Genomic DNA, 15,244 nt, shown 5'->3' on the forward strand with positions numbered 1-15,244 from the left:
CTTTTTGGAAGAATGATGTATGAATGATGTACTAACATATGGGCGGATATCATTGAAATACATTACGAAATGAGCCTTATAAAATGGGTGCTAATATGTGTGTCCCCGATCCTAACCCAAACATTCTTTACAACTAGTAATACTTGCTAAGTAACTATAGCACAAAATCTCATATCATAAAACATTGGTGACCTTATTGTCGTCTGTAAAAATTTCTCTTGAGCTTTAATGGCATACGACGATCGCACAGCATACCCGATGAACTCTTCCACTTTATCCATCCAGCTTATATTCTACTGTTGAGATCTCTATTCAATTCTCCGTTCCTTTGCAAGGTAGATCCAAGATAACGAAACCATTCACTCTTGGTAGTTTCTAATCTTCAATCGGATCAATCCTCACCCCTATCTCATTTAGACCCCCTTTCCCATTGAATTTGTATTCCATATATATACTATGTCTTTGACCTACTTCGACAAAGACCTTTTGACCTAAACGTATAATGTATAATACGTATAAGAACAACAAAAAATAAATTAAGGATGGTTGGGTACTGAACTATAGTTTATCATGTCGAGATGATGGTATCTTATTTTTATGCAGTAGGTAAATGTGAAATGAAAGTCCCTGCATGAGAAGATTCAAAACTCCAAAGACTCCAGATATAACAAAATTAGTTAATTAGGTATTTCTTGGCTTAATGTAACTATTAAGGATTACTAAAAAAATCTTACTATGAATTAACAATGTATACGAAACTAGTTATTGACTTTGTGTGTGCCACACACAGCTCTGTGAAAATTCCATGTAACAAGAGTCTTTGGGTCTTCTACGATTATAACTGACATATAGTAAATAATACATACATTAATGTATTGTCTATATTACATAGTTGACAAGTGACAACACTCTGTATATTGTCCCTCCTACTCACTACTGTATTGTCTTTTTCATGTAAGTAAATGCATAAATGGCTATTTTATATATATAGACACACACACACACACACACACATATATATATATATATATATATATTAGTAATTTTAGAGAATACGAATGATTCAATGATATCGATCGACTTATCAAATACGTTTCGAAAAATAAAGAACAGGCATCCCTTTCATAGCCACGCTACATTTATATGTATAGACATTTGACCACCAATAGAGATGACGAGACTCACATGTTTGAGAGATTTTTCAGTGTGATCGTCACACAAGGTGGTATGCCATGTGTCTCTATATAAATGGTGAGATATGTGTTTTAAAATATTAATAACTTAAAAATTAAAATTTTCACCATTTACATAAAAATACGTGGTGTACCATCTGTGTTCCCATCACAACTAAAAATTTCTCCACATGTTTATCAGTTCTAGAACAAATTGAATGCACATTAGATGATTAGTTAAATTGATAAAAATACTAAGAGTATAGTCCATTGCAACAATGCTGCTATAGATATGATTAATTAAATAAACTCACAGTCTGAACTTTCACAAGAATTATTGATAAATTATTAGAAAGACTATGAATACCTGAAAGCAATCAAATGACTTTAAACCTTTTTAAATGTAGAGTCAGATTCTGAAACTTTGATTCTGCCTTGAAATACTACGTACACACATTTTTCTCAACTGCTAAATTCGCAATACAAGAAAAAAAAAAAAAAAAAAAAAAAAACTCTTAAACCAATTTTTGAAAGTGTTCAAATCCATCTCTAAATGTTTGAATGGGGTGCTTTTTGCTAATTTATTTATACCAGTTGATTACACTCCAAAAATGTAGCCAACTTGTTTATTTTAAAGTTTTAAAAAGCTTTAAAAGTACGTGGGAGTTTTGTAAATTATCTTATTGCTAATCTCAGATTTAATGAAATCAAATTGGAGGTAGCCATATTTTGGTTGTGCCACAATGGAGCTAGACTTTATTGTTTAAAGTATTGAGGAAGTTTTTTTTTAATTTTTTTATGAATAGTAGCTTAAACAGCTTCATGACATATATTTCTTGCGGGAGAGACATGGTTCTCCAATATAATTAATTGTTCTTGTGAAAAATTGCTCGAACAAATAATGAGGCCTATGATTTGCATGGAAAAGAGACTAACATATGCATTGAGGGGATGGAGAATTAAGCTTACGTGTTGAATAGTTAGTGATGACAACCCAATCTATTTTGAGCAGTGCTACACTTATCATTTATTTTTACCTTCGTTTGTACGAAGTCTTTCCAATTTATCACGAATTGGGACAGCAGTAGATTGAAAAGACTTTTTTTCTCTCTAAAAGAAGTGAGGCTCGCCAACACATATGGATCATATCTCTATTAAAGATATGATACAAATAAATAGTAAGAATGTTATTTTTGATCTATTTTATTGAAGATCCCATGATGTATAGGTTCAAGGGAAAAACAAGTCATTCATTAATTCATGCTAGTACTATTCGATTAATGCTCTATGGTGATCGTAGAGAATAGTACATGACTGCAATTAAGTTGCAACAAGTTGTGACGATGAGTTTATGTTCCTAATTAATCCATAGCCTATGTTAGTGTGGAATTGAGACCTCTTCCCACATAAATTCTAGGCTTAACTTCCTATGAAGCTACATGAACTAATAAAAAATAAAAAATGCTGACTTAAATTGTGACTTGCATAAACTTGACTTTGCACTGCATTTGTTTAGTATTTGCCCACACAATGTTGGGAAAGTTCTTGAGTTTGAATCTTCCTCCCAACGTTCCAAACAAAAATTCTCATTTAATTTTACAAAGTTTTTCATTTCGTGGACTTCAGTCTTCTTAGCTAGAAGCCTAAATTATTAATTTGATAATTAATACCAGGAATTCATATGTGAAGTTCTAATACAAACTTGTCAGGCATATGCTTGTTTTTTGGGCCAAGAATAAATAATTTTTTTGGAGAACTTTGGTGTACGAGAGAATTTTATTGATATAGCAAAAAAAATTACACCTAGTCGGGAGAACATAAACCTTACCTCTCATAAAGTAAAAAAATCAAAATACAGGAAAAGAGGGGAGGGGGGGGGGGTAATAAAACTTACCAATCTTGAAAAGAAAAATACAAGAAAAGAAAGAGGGATATAAACCTTATCCCTTTTGAAAATGAAAATACAAGTAATAGAGGGAGATATAGTGCCAATCCCATCTAAAATAAAGCTTAAAAGATTACCTGCAATATGCAAAACAAAAAGAAAAACCCAAAAGGATTGGGTCAAGAATATATGTTACGTCCTTGAACCTTGAATCAAGTGGTGGATTAATTAGACTTAAGAAAGACTTAAGTTTATACCTTTTTGGCTTCATTTGCAATGCACCTTCGATACTCTAGACCATACACATGATGACAAGATATTGGTGGGTGTATTAATTCTAGATGTCCCTTCGATTTAATTAATCTTTCAAATCGAAGATCGTAATTATCCAAATGTAGAAAAAAAATTTGATGGCTCATAATATATTCATGATCAATCATTGATTTTTTATATACATTTGGACGATTAAACGATCTTTTATTGAATAATTTTTTTTTTCTTAGAGATAATCTTCAAATAAAAATTAAAAAAATGAACAATTATGATTATAGAGTTTATAATGATAAATATACGTTATTCGCAAAAGATAAAATATTTGCATTTCTAATGTAAGGAACATCGAAAAGTAATAAGTAAAAATGTGATTAGTCTTTTTTAATTCTTTTGAATGATTCTGAATGGTTACATTGAGCAGCTTAATAAATTGATCTGTGCGTATATGGAATGGGTCCTAGCGGGAGACTGCCTTTTTTTTTGTTAAACAGCGGGAGACTGACTGAGTCTTTTAGAGTTTTGAATTTTTTACTTTTCCAGGGATTTTTCATACCTTACCTACTGCCTATAAGAATACCGTGATCTCCACTCCTATTATGTGCCTTGCAAATAAGGAAAGAATTCAAATTAACATGACCATGATCAAGAAGAACCCTAGCAGTATCCTCGTTCTTTTTATCTCTTTCTGCTTTCTCTTCCCCCTGTCATGGAGTTTCAATATGGCGGCCATGGCAGCTGCGGAAAACACAACGATCCCAGTGAATGTGGGTGTTGTTGTTGACCTCAATCAAACCAGTCAGAGAGGGAAGATGTATTTAAGTTGCATCCAAATGGCCCTCGAGGACTTCTATGCATCTCATGCTCACTTCAAAACTAGGCTCGTTTTGAACACTAGGAACTCCAAACAAACTGTTGTTGGTGCAGCTTCTGCAGGTTCTCTCTAAATCTCTCTCTCTCTCTCTCTCTCTAAACCATGCATTATAAACATCATCTGTTATACTGAATGAAGCCTTTAGATGCATCGATCCCCTGTTATATATGAATTGTTTAATTAATTAATTGTTCTTATATATGCATGTTAATTAATATTTTACCCCAAAAAATTCATGAAATATTACTTAGGATAGTACAATTCACATACCCATTTTTATCTTTGTACATATTTGTTAATTTTTGGCTATTGATATTTTTCTATTCATTCGATTTGACGGTCGAAAAATGAAAAGAGTATGTGAGAAGTAAAAATAAATGTGTAAATAGCACTACTTATATTTAAGGTGTTTCTCATCAACTCATCTATAACTCTATGTGCAAGTGGGCTTAACTTGTACAAATTGCAATGCAAACCCTGCAATTGTCGATCTCACATTTTTTATATGGGTAATGTTATCCATACATCTATTTTTACTTCTTATTGGATTGGATAAATTGAAAAAAATTCATGGTAAAAAAATGAACAAGAATATGTGAGGGGTAAAAATAGGTTGTAAATATCACAATCTTTTTATATAAGACAAAGATTGTGACATTGCAAACAAAAAGAAAGGAACTAAGAACTATATTTTTATTTTATTTGAAGAGCAACATAGAAAATCCATTAAATCAAAATAGGCTGCTTACAAGTCAAAACATAGAGAGAGGACAACAGGCCAGCCCCGCACACAGACAATCAACCATTAGATTCTACCACATAGAGGTCAGACATCAGGTCTGGTGGTTCCTTGAACCAAGACCAAAAACCCTCACAGTCCTTTTTTGAGGGTCGAAGTTGCCTCCAATTCCTTTCCTGAAAGACCTATAGTTGGTTTTGCTTTATTAAATTGTTAATATTTTACGTTTTTGGATCTAAACAAAAATAATCTCATCTTTATCGAACTCGTTTGGATATACTTTTGAAATGACTGAAATAGTTTTTGATAAAAATGTTTTTTCTAAAAGTGCTTTCAGTAATTTTAAAAGCACATCCAAATGAGCTCATATACATTGAGCCTTATAGGTCCTCAAAATAAAAACCTTATGAGAGCAGGACTGAAAATAATTCTCTTAATAAGTTTAAGAAATCCTCCCTTTTTTATTTTGTTTTCCTCACCCTATGAAAGTTAAGATTTATGTCGCCCTGATTTGAAATAACTTCTTTTTTTTTCTCTTAAAAGGGGCATTTAGATCTTGGCTCAAAAAATCAACATACTATATATTAGGTTAAGCTCAGTATTACTCTTTCTTCCATCTTTTTTATTGTATTTTTTAATTTTGAATATTTAAAAAATTGGTTTATTTTTAATCTACTTAATATCTTCTAACAAAAAACTAATATACTAACATAAATCCACTTACACAATATACGACCTAACTCAAGGATCAAATACACGAATGGATAATATACCTATCGTGAGTTATGAAACCCAACTAAAAGGTACATAAAGTATAATATACCTACGAGCAAGACACATTAATATGTGATACACGTTGACTATAAAAAAATAATATTTCATATATGTAGATAAATACAATTAACTTGTGATATATGTTGATTATAAAAATGAAAAATAAAATATATGAACGTGGTTTAGAGGAGGAAGAGGAAGAACAAACAACAAAAAGAAAAAGAAATAAGAAGAAATAATTAAAGATTTAATTAAGAAGAGATTTAATTCCTATAGTAAATTTTATCATTAAAGAGATAATTATTGATAACTAAATAATCCTAAACTCAAAAGATCAAACCCATTTTAATAAAATAAACTATTCTTAATATTGGTTCAAAAATTGGATTCATATCAAGTTTTCACTTCTTTTTAAATTCCGTGGTACAGCCAAGCTTTCTAAAAAAGTTTCATATAATCAAATGAATCAATCCTAACTTCCACTTTTTTTTATTGGGACACAGCTCTAGATCTGATAAACAATTTAGAAGTGCAAGCAATCCTTGGCCCAGTGACATCAATGCAGGCAAGCTTCGTTGCTAATCTTGGAGACCGAGCTAATGTGCCCATTGTATCATTTTCTGCAACAAGCCCTTCTCTTACTTCACTCCAAAGCTCTTACTTCTTCCGAATTGCACAAACCGACTCTCACCAAGTGCAAGCCATAAGTGCCATTGTTAAAAATTTCGCCTGGAGACAAGTTGTGCCAATTTACGTAGACAATACGTACGGAGAAGGAATCATACCCCTTTTAACTGATGCATTACATGAGGTTGATGCTCATGTCCCTCATCGGTGTGTCATTCCCCCATCAGCCACTGATGAACAAATTGGCAGCGAGCTTTACAAGTTGATGACAATGCAAACTAGAGTCTTCATCGTGCACATGTTGCCCAAACATTTCTCTAAGCTATTTGCCAAGGCAAAAGAAATTGGAATGATGAGTAAAGGCTACGTTTGGATTGTGACCAACGGAGTAGCAAATCGTTTATGGTCTATGCATCCAGTCATCCTAAATTCAATGCAAGGAGTCTTAGGAGTTGAAACTTATGTTCAGAGAACAAAGGAGCTCCAACAGTTCGAAATGCGGTGGAAAAAGCAATTCCAACAAGACAATCCAGCCATCATGGAAGTTGATGTAGATGTGTTTGGACTTTGGGCTTATGATGCCACTTTTGCTCTAGCTTTGGCAGTTGAAGAAGTTGGAATTAATGCAAGCTTGGGATTGCGAAAGAGGAATTCATCCTTCAATTCGACAGATCTTAATACTTTCAAGGTCTCTCAATATGGATCAAAACTTGCCCAAGCCTTATCTAGTACTTCATTCAAAGGCATAGCTGGTGACTTCAGTCTTAAAGATGGGCAACTTCAATCATCAACCTTTAAGATAGTTAATTTAAATCGTTATAAGGCAAGAACAATCGCATTTTGGACACCGGAAAGTGGAATGGTGAAAACATTGAATTCAACAAACACTAGTACACCTTCAATTTCGAGGATGTTTAATTTTGGAGATAAGATTGTATGGCCAGGAGATTCTCTCTCTGTTCCAAGGGGATGGGAGATCCCAATAAAAGGCACGAAGTTGAGGATTGGAGTACCTGTGAAGTTTGCTTTTACTGAGTTTGTTACGGTAACCAAGGATTCTAGCACTAATAAAACAGATGTCACTGGGTTTAGTATCGATGTCTTTAGGGCTGCAGTGGAACTGTTACCTTACCCCCTTCCTTTCGAGCTCATTCCCTTTGCAAAGCCTGGATGACACCAGTGCTGGCACTTACAACGATTTGGTCCATCAAGTATATCTTCAGGTAAATTTGATATAAAAATAACCAATTAGTCAATTAGTTACGCACTGTGCCCATACATTTCTCTGATTTAATATGTTTGCTTGACAGAAATTTGATGCTGTGGTGGGAGATATAACAATTAGAGCAAATAGATCTTTATATGTGGACTTTACAATGCCATATACAGAATCCGGTGTAGTCATGGTTGTGCCAATCACCGACACCAGGAGCAAAAGTGCATGGGTTTTTTTAAAGCCTCTGACATGGGACCTATGGCTTACAACTTTTTGTTTCTTCATCTTCATTGGCTTTGTAATTTGGGTGCTTGAACATCGAATTAACGAAGATTTTCGGGGTCCTCCCTCACACCAAGTTGGCACAAGCTTTTTCTTCTCTTTCTCAACCATGGTCTTTTCAAATAGTAAGTATATTCATATCACCTCTCCCAAATTTCGAGTAAAGATTTCATAATATTTGGACTGCGCTTGATTTTTCTTCCTTCAAGATGTGCCTATATTGACACTTAAATTTGTTATTCACTATTATAGGGGAGAGAGTGGTTAGCAACTTGGGTAGATTCTTGATGGTTATATGGGTATTTGTTGTGCTAGTTTTGACACAAAGCTACACAGCTAATCTAGCATCACTACTAACCGCTGAGCAGGTGCGGCCAACCGTCACGGATATAAAGGATCTTCTAAGGAATGGGGACAATGTCGGCTACATGAAGAATTCTTTCGTCTATGAACTTTTGAAACAAGTCGGTTTTGATGAGTCCAAGCTTAAGGCTATGAAATCCACGGAAGATTGTGCTGAGGCTCTTTCCAAAGGGAGCAAAAGTGGTGGCATTACTGCTTTTGTTAATGAAACCCCCAACATGAAGCTTTTTCTTGCAAAATATTGTTCCAAATATACCATGATTGGTCCTATCTTCAAAACGGATGGTTTTGCCTTTGTAAGATGATTTTTTGCCTAAATATATAACATATACCTATGTATATATTAGGATAGTGATTTTGCATTTTCTCATGCTCTACTCCGTTACAACATATGCCAGCAAAAGATGATGACTTTTTCGAGGTGTCTTTGCAGGCGTTTCCAAAGCATTCTCCTCTTGTGCCTGATATTTCACGGGCGATCCTAAACGTGACAGAAGGAGAAAAGATGAAGAAAATTGAAAGCAAATGGTTCGCCCAAGAAATCGATTGTGAAGATAACTCCAGCACTCCAAGTTTTTCAAGCGGCAGTCTTGGCCTTGAAAGCTTTTGGGGCCTATTCCTCATTGTCGGGTTGACGTCAATTCTCGCGCTAGTCATCTTTGTAGCTTCATTCCTTTACAATCATAGGCATATATTGGAGCACCCTAATTCAAGAGCTTCAAGATGGAGAAGGATTCGAGCCATGATTAGAATTTTCAACGAAAAAGACCTCAACTCCCACAAAAGCAGTCAACAACGAGATGGAATTGCTCGTAGTGGAGATGAAGTTAAGGCATCACCTGATAGCAACTGGCTGGAAGGTTCATTCAGCAATTTGAACCACACAGATGAGGATTTGGGATTGTATGAAGGGCAACAAACTCCATCGACTACTGGTTATTCGTCTCCGGAGATAGTTCCAACAATTCAGCTTGCTATCCTCAATGAAGAAAACAAAAAAGATTAAGTGGTGAAGAAAAAGAAATAGAAACCAGTGTGGCCTAGAATAACCTGTTTATATAAGTTGTACCATTTCTTCAATTCTAATATGAACCATACTATCATGTAGAATCAGAATTTCTGAATCTCTCCATCCACCTTCACATTCCTTTAATTCTTTATTATTAAAACAATTCAAGTATTTAGATATATATGGGCGTAGCCTACATTGAGTACAATAGATGTATGCTCTCCTATGCACTCGAGTTCAAGTCTTATTTTATATATAGGTCCTGTCAAGTAAATTTACATCCGGAATTTAAATTCTAGTTGGCTGCTTTCAATGTAGCGCGTAGTCAAGATTCAAGAGTAGTATGCTTCAACTTTGAATTTAAGTCCAATTTGTCAAATGCCAACTTGTCAATGTTTTTCGTTGCAACTTGAATACATTATCTGAGCATAGCATTAAAAGTGTAGATTCTTCTTTTACTTGTATTAATCTATACATTATTCATAATTAATACCCAGTTGAGAGCCTTCGGTGTACATTTCCTAATTGTTCTCTCCAATCGATCATGTTTTATATAAACGAAGATTCGTTTTTACTCGATTCCATCAATTTCTGACCAAGCTTGAATAATATCAAACATGGCCAAAAATGCTAGCTGTACCGCCGCTGTTATCAATTGTGGGTTTATCAAATCCTTCATGGCTTAGACTGCATGAAGAATTAGAAACTAAAAGATGAATATATGCTGTAAATCATCATATAAATATAACTGCATTTAAAAAATGAAGAAGGGAATGAAAAAATGGAATTCTATTTCATCAGTATGTAACTGCATGAAATGTTACTTTGAATGCAGACTCGATCAATTTCCCCAAAGTCATTGTTAACTGAAAATCAATACCAAACCCATAAATACAACCATTGAATTTGGCAAAACCCAAAAACAAAATACAAAAATTTACTCATATAATCACAGAAAGACATGAAATTTGAGCACCCATTTGGCCAAGTTACAGGATAAAGGCACTCACATCATCACAGTACTCTTTGGGAAGATCTTCTAATACTGGTTCTTCCTTTTTCTTGCTCTTCCCCAGAACTGCCATAAAAAAACCCAGAGAAGCACACAAATTCAGAAAAGAAAAGGTCCAAAACTGTCATAAAAAATCTAGAAAGCATACAAATTTATTAGAAAGATAAGTTCAAATTACAAAAACCAACTGATGTGAGTGAGTAGTGAGAGGTTGTGGTAGGCACCTGAAACATGTTTTGGTTTCAATTGAGAGGGCCAGAGCCTTGCATGCGAGGAAGATGACGATAGGATTCCTGAGACAGAGAAAGGAGGAGTAAGACGACGAAGGCGAGAGAAGGGAGACGGCGGCAAGAGGAGGATAGGACGGAGGCGAGACCGTTTGTGGTGTGACACACAGTGGATTTCACAGCTATTAATCAAAATACGCAACATGAAAGCCTGTTTGATCATTGTGCCAGAGTTTTTGCTTGTCTGCAAAATTGGCAAAATTGCCACACAGGTTCACAACTCGTCGTCTTCCCCTTATCAATGGCTCCTTTAAATATCCAAATGATCAAGGTCGATCGTGCTCGCAGAATACTTGATGAGCTCCTTTTAGTAATCCACCTAAAACAAATAAGCACAATATCTATTTAAACTGGCATTTCACTCAATTATACATTAATTATGGCATCTTTGGAACTAAATGACTTCAACCTTAATATCCTATAAGCAGTATGTTTCTATATGTTAAATCCTGTTATGATAACAGGTAAATATAGATGATACAAAAGTAATTTAGTTCCATCATGCATGTTTTTGCACTATTTAGTAAAGAACTCGGCCGGACTCGATTCCGAACAACATTCACAATTTCATATAGAATTTCAATAGCCAGAGACTTTAGTGTAAATTACAATAAAATTTCACAAAGAAAGCAAATTGTAATATAAGTCTAATCTACAATTCGGATTTACCTGGCTATGGTGATTTACGTTTCCATTGGAAATTTTGCATGCATTTACATATGGTGAAAAAAATAATACATCATTAGTTGGCAGGAAGGAACTTTGATAAGCGGATAAAGAAGAAAGATTGAATATAAGTTTCGTGTACCCTGAAGTTGTTTGTTCTTGCTACAGAAAGACTCGCATCCGTTGCAGCCACTTCTATTTCTCATCCTAAATTAAATTAACAGTTCAACATTATTCGTTATAAGCTAAAAAAGTAGGATTAGTTATTTCAGTAAATCTATTTCTTTTAAACTTGCATGTTCATCGAACATACCTGACAAATCGAGATCATTTGACATGGCTATCAATTGGAATGCATTCATAAAACTCGAGGATTTGGGAATTATTGTCTCCACCACATTTTCCTGCAATGAAAATAACAATTGTAACAAAAATCAGATATTTGGATCGAAGGTAGGATTCTAGCATTTTCTCCGTGTGACAATCATGCAGAGCTTTTACCTCAATTGAATCAAATCCAACACCAACCCATCACAGCTTGATGATCACTCAGAACACTGAACGCAAAAATCAACAAAATTTCACCATTTTAAATTATAATTCATTTCATATTCTTTAATCCACTAAAAAAGCAAACAATTAAAATTAAATTAAAAGTGAACCGGTGGTCGTGGGTGCCGCCGCCGATGAAGAGGTCGAAGGGATTGCTTTTAGCTTTTTCGTTGAAAAGCTGGCTTTCTTCTTTTCCTTGCGAATCAGATTCTATTATGTGTAGGTCTTCTTCTTTTTGTTCCTTCAAAACTTTTTTCAGCATTCGCCTTAGGAGAGGGGAAATGGTTCAGAGCGAGGTGTCTCCATTACTGCGACCCTGTCCATTGAACTTGCTGCAGTTGCTTTTAAGCTTCTCCCTCCCTCCCTCCTCTCTGCAAGTCGCATGCTTCCCCTCACCAAACCCCTCTCTCCTTCCCTCCCCCTCCCTCCTTCCTTCTCTCTCCTCCTCTCTGCAAGCAGCATGCCTTCCCACCAAATCCCGCACTGAACCATCGATCCCACCGAATGCAACCCTAATTGACAACAATGCCCACCCAACTTTTACCCCCAACCGTACGATGTTAACCCTAGACGAGCATTCCCGTCATTCAAACCGATGGCATCTTCGTAAAAAGCTAAAAGCATCCGAGTGGCAATCTTGTAAATAAACTGAAATGTGGTTCATTTGTACAATGGGATTCTCCCACTTCTTTTAGACTAAGGGGGTAGTCAAATTAGGATTTGACATGATTTTAATGGACTTTAAAATTAGAGGATAGTCAATTAAGATTTTAGAAAAAGATTTTAAAAGACTTTGAAATTATGCTATAGTCAAATTAAGATTTAAGAAGATTTTAAAAATACATTCAAATCCAAAGGTACTCAAGTGAGATTTAAAAAACATTTTTAGAATGATTCTAAATCTATGGGTATTCAAAAAATAAAAATTTGATAGTATTTCATGAAGAAGTGGATTTCGTTGAATTTGAGAGCTTGAAGTATATATACCCAACACCAAATATAATCCCACCTCAACCCCTGATTTCTTTCAAGCTTATGTTCGATTCTCTCTCTTCGGCCATCACTTCTCAGCCATAAGTAGTAGGAGAACTACTTCACTGGTCAATATACTGGTGAATCAATACTCACTCGCACACCTTTGACCCTTTCCACTATTGTTCTTTATATTTGTATGCCTCGATTTGATAAAGGGTCGGTTAAAGTCATTGAATCTGCCATGGAAGTGGCAAGTTTGTCAATAGAGTTGCAGATTGACTTGAGCTACAGAAATATACCATTTCAAATCAAACCCAGAAGTTTGATTACCAATCCAATCTGCAAAGTAAGACCAAAATTCAAAACCCACCTTCTATAATGTAAGAACATATCGACCCACTGGTAAAAAAATCAAAACCAAAGAAGAAGAATTTGATTTGCACCTGAAAATCCAATTGAATAACCCGTCCATGCTCCGAATTGAATTTGAATAAAAAACAATCATTCTTCAGGTAGACAGAAAATCGATAAGACAATTAAAAAGTGTGAATTGGGTTGACAGGCCGGCTTGAAAAGGAAGCAGCTGCACAATCATGTTTTAGGGCATGGAGGGAGAAAATGGTTTTTCTTTTGCTATTTGAAAAAATAAATAAAAAAAACCTAATAAAGATAAATGAAAAGAAAAGACTATGCAAATTCATCAAAATTTACAAATAAAATTCATACAAATCCACAAAAATCTATAATATAAATCCATATAAATCTGTCAAAATCCATATAGAACTGTTAGTACATTAAAATCCTTTGAAATCTATCACTTAATCGATTAAAATCTTCTGAAATTCAAATTGACTACACCCCTAAAGTAATGGTTTACGTCTGCTTTCTTGGCAATGGCACAGGAAACCAAGACTATCCCACTAAATGTGGGTGTTGTCGTTGACTCAAATAGCAGATTTGGGAAGATGGCACTGAGCTGCATCAGCATGGCCCTCTCCGACTTCTATGCCTCGCACCCTAGCTACAAGACAAGGCTTGTTCTGCACATAAGGAACTCCTCTTCAAATGTCGTTGCCACAGCTTCCGCAGGTAAGTTATCATATCGTTTTTCTTATGAGTTGGTATTCCCTTCTTTTGTATCGTATCTTGTTGCGCTAATCAAAACCTCATCTTATTCTTTTGTCGATGATGAGAAACTTTGCATCCTATTGCATTGACTTTTGTTTTTCTGGAATCTGATATATTCATTTTTCATTAGTTTTTAATTTTCCGAACTTTTGGATACGGACTGATATGATAATTTAATTATTTCTAGTGAACTGAAAAGTTAGAAAAATAAGTTGGTGCCTGGTACTACTTTCCTTTTTTGTTCACTGGCTCATTTAAAGTAGGAACTAAATGAGGTTTTAATTCAGTTCCCCATTTTCATTTTCGCATTAATAGCTTTACAGCTTACAAAGAATGCTAAAGTGCAAGCCGTCATAGGACCGGAGTCATCAACGCAGACCAACTTCGTAATCAGCTTTGGAGACAATGCCCAAGTCCCCATAATCTCACATTCAGCAACAAGCCCAACACTCAGTTCGATTCGAAGTGCATATTTTTTCAGAGTAACACATAATGACTCATGCCAAGTGAAGGCGATAAGTGCCATCATCCAAGCCTTTGGTTGGAGAGAAGTAGTGCCCATCTATGTTGACAACGAGTTTGGGAAGGGAATCATACCTTGTTGAGAATCAATGTCAAGCCCAAAACCATAAGTAATCCACAACCCAATCTAAAGTCCAAGTCCATATCTAGTTTGATGATGTAATTGCTTACAATTGCAAAGTTAGTCAATGTTAGGTATGGTTGAGTGGAAAAAAATTAGGTGCAATTAATGGGTTTTGTGTGGTAGTAAATAATCTTAGTTTAATTAAGTGTGTGGTGTAGCTTTCATTTGGTTTGCTATAAATACCCAAGTCCCCAAGCATTGTATATCATCCAAGGAAAAACAAAGCCTAGAGCTAAATAAGAAAAGCTTTGCTAATTAGTTTGTTTTGTGAGCTTTCTTTAAGAGTGTGCTCTATTTTCTTCTTCTTGGGATCATTAGAGTTATCTTGGATACTCTTCTTATTCAACAATTGGTATCAGAGCCAAGTCGGTCAGGGATCGTTCTTGGTAGAGCATTGGTTGTAAAGTCTCTTGAAATTCCGAGTATGCTCTGTGGTTGCAGTTTTGACTGATCTTCCACATCAGAAAAGATTTCTTGAGATTATTGTTGGGGTTATCACAAACCTTGAGAGGGAGCTTCTTTGTGTCGAGAGTAGTGTATTACTCTGCACGGTAGTCACTCAAGCTTGTTCGGTGTAGTCAAAGTCTTGCCGATACGATGGGTGATCTTCAAGTTGTTGGAGGAATCAAGAAGCTCAACAACCAAAACTATAACACGTGGGCAACGTGTATAGAGTCTTACCTTCAAGGTCAAGACTTGTGGGAGGTTGTCGGTGGTAGTGAAGCTACACAACCGGCAGCGGAAGATGCTAACGGCATCTTGCGGAA

General features: G+C 35.1%; 1 protein-coding gene and 1 pseudogene across 1 annotated transcript; one reads left to right on the forward strand and one right to left on the reverse strand.

Moving 5' to 3' along the window:
* Nucleotides 1–3,769: 3,769 nt before the first annotated feature.
* LOC103955544 lies at nt 3,770–9,392 on the forward strand (annotated as a pseudogene).
* A 475-nt stretch (nt 9,393–9,867) lies between these two features.
* LOC108867641 lies at nt 9,868–10,806 on the reverse strand. The gene is made up of 3 exons (XM_018648877.2): nt 10,448–10,806; nt 10,222–10,289; nt 9,868–9,898 (listed from the first exon to the last, which is right to left on the reverse strand). The coding sequence occupies exons 1-3, from the start codon at nt 10,671–10,673 to the stop codon at nt 9,887–9,889; spliced, it is 306 nt and encodes a 101-aa protein (XP_018504393.1). The 5' UTR covers nt 10,674–10,806; the 3' UTR covers nt 9,868–9,886.
* Nucleotides 10,807–15,244: the final 4,438 nt, after the last annotated feature.

Source organism: the organism of the source record quoted next, unplaced genomic scaffold, assembly GCF_019419815.1.
Source record: "Pyrus x bretschneideri cultivar Hongxiangsu unplaced genomic scaffold, Pyrus_bretschneideri_v1 Contig1, whole genome shotgun sequence".
Classification (NCBI taxonomy): Eukaryota; Viridiplantae; Streptophyta; class Magnoliopsida; order Rosales; family Rosaceae; genus Pyrus; species Pyrus x bretschneideri.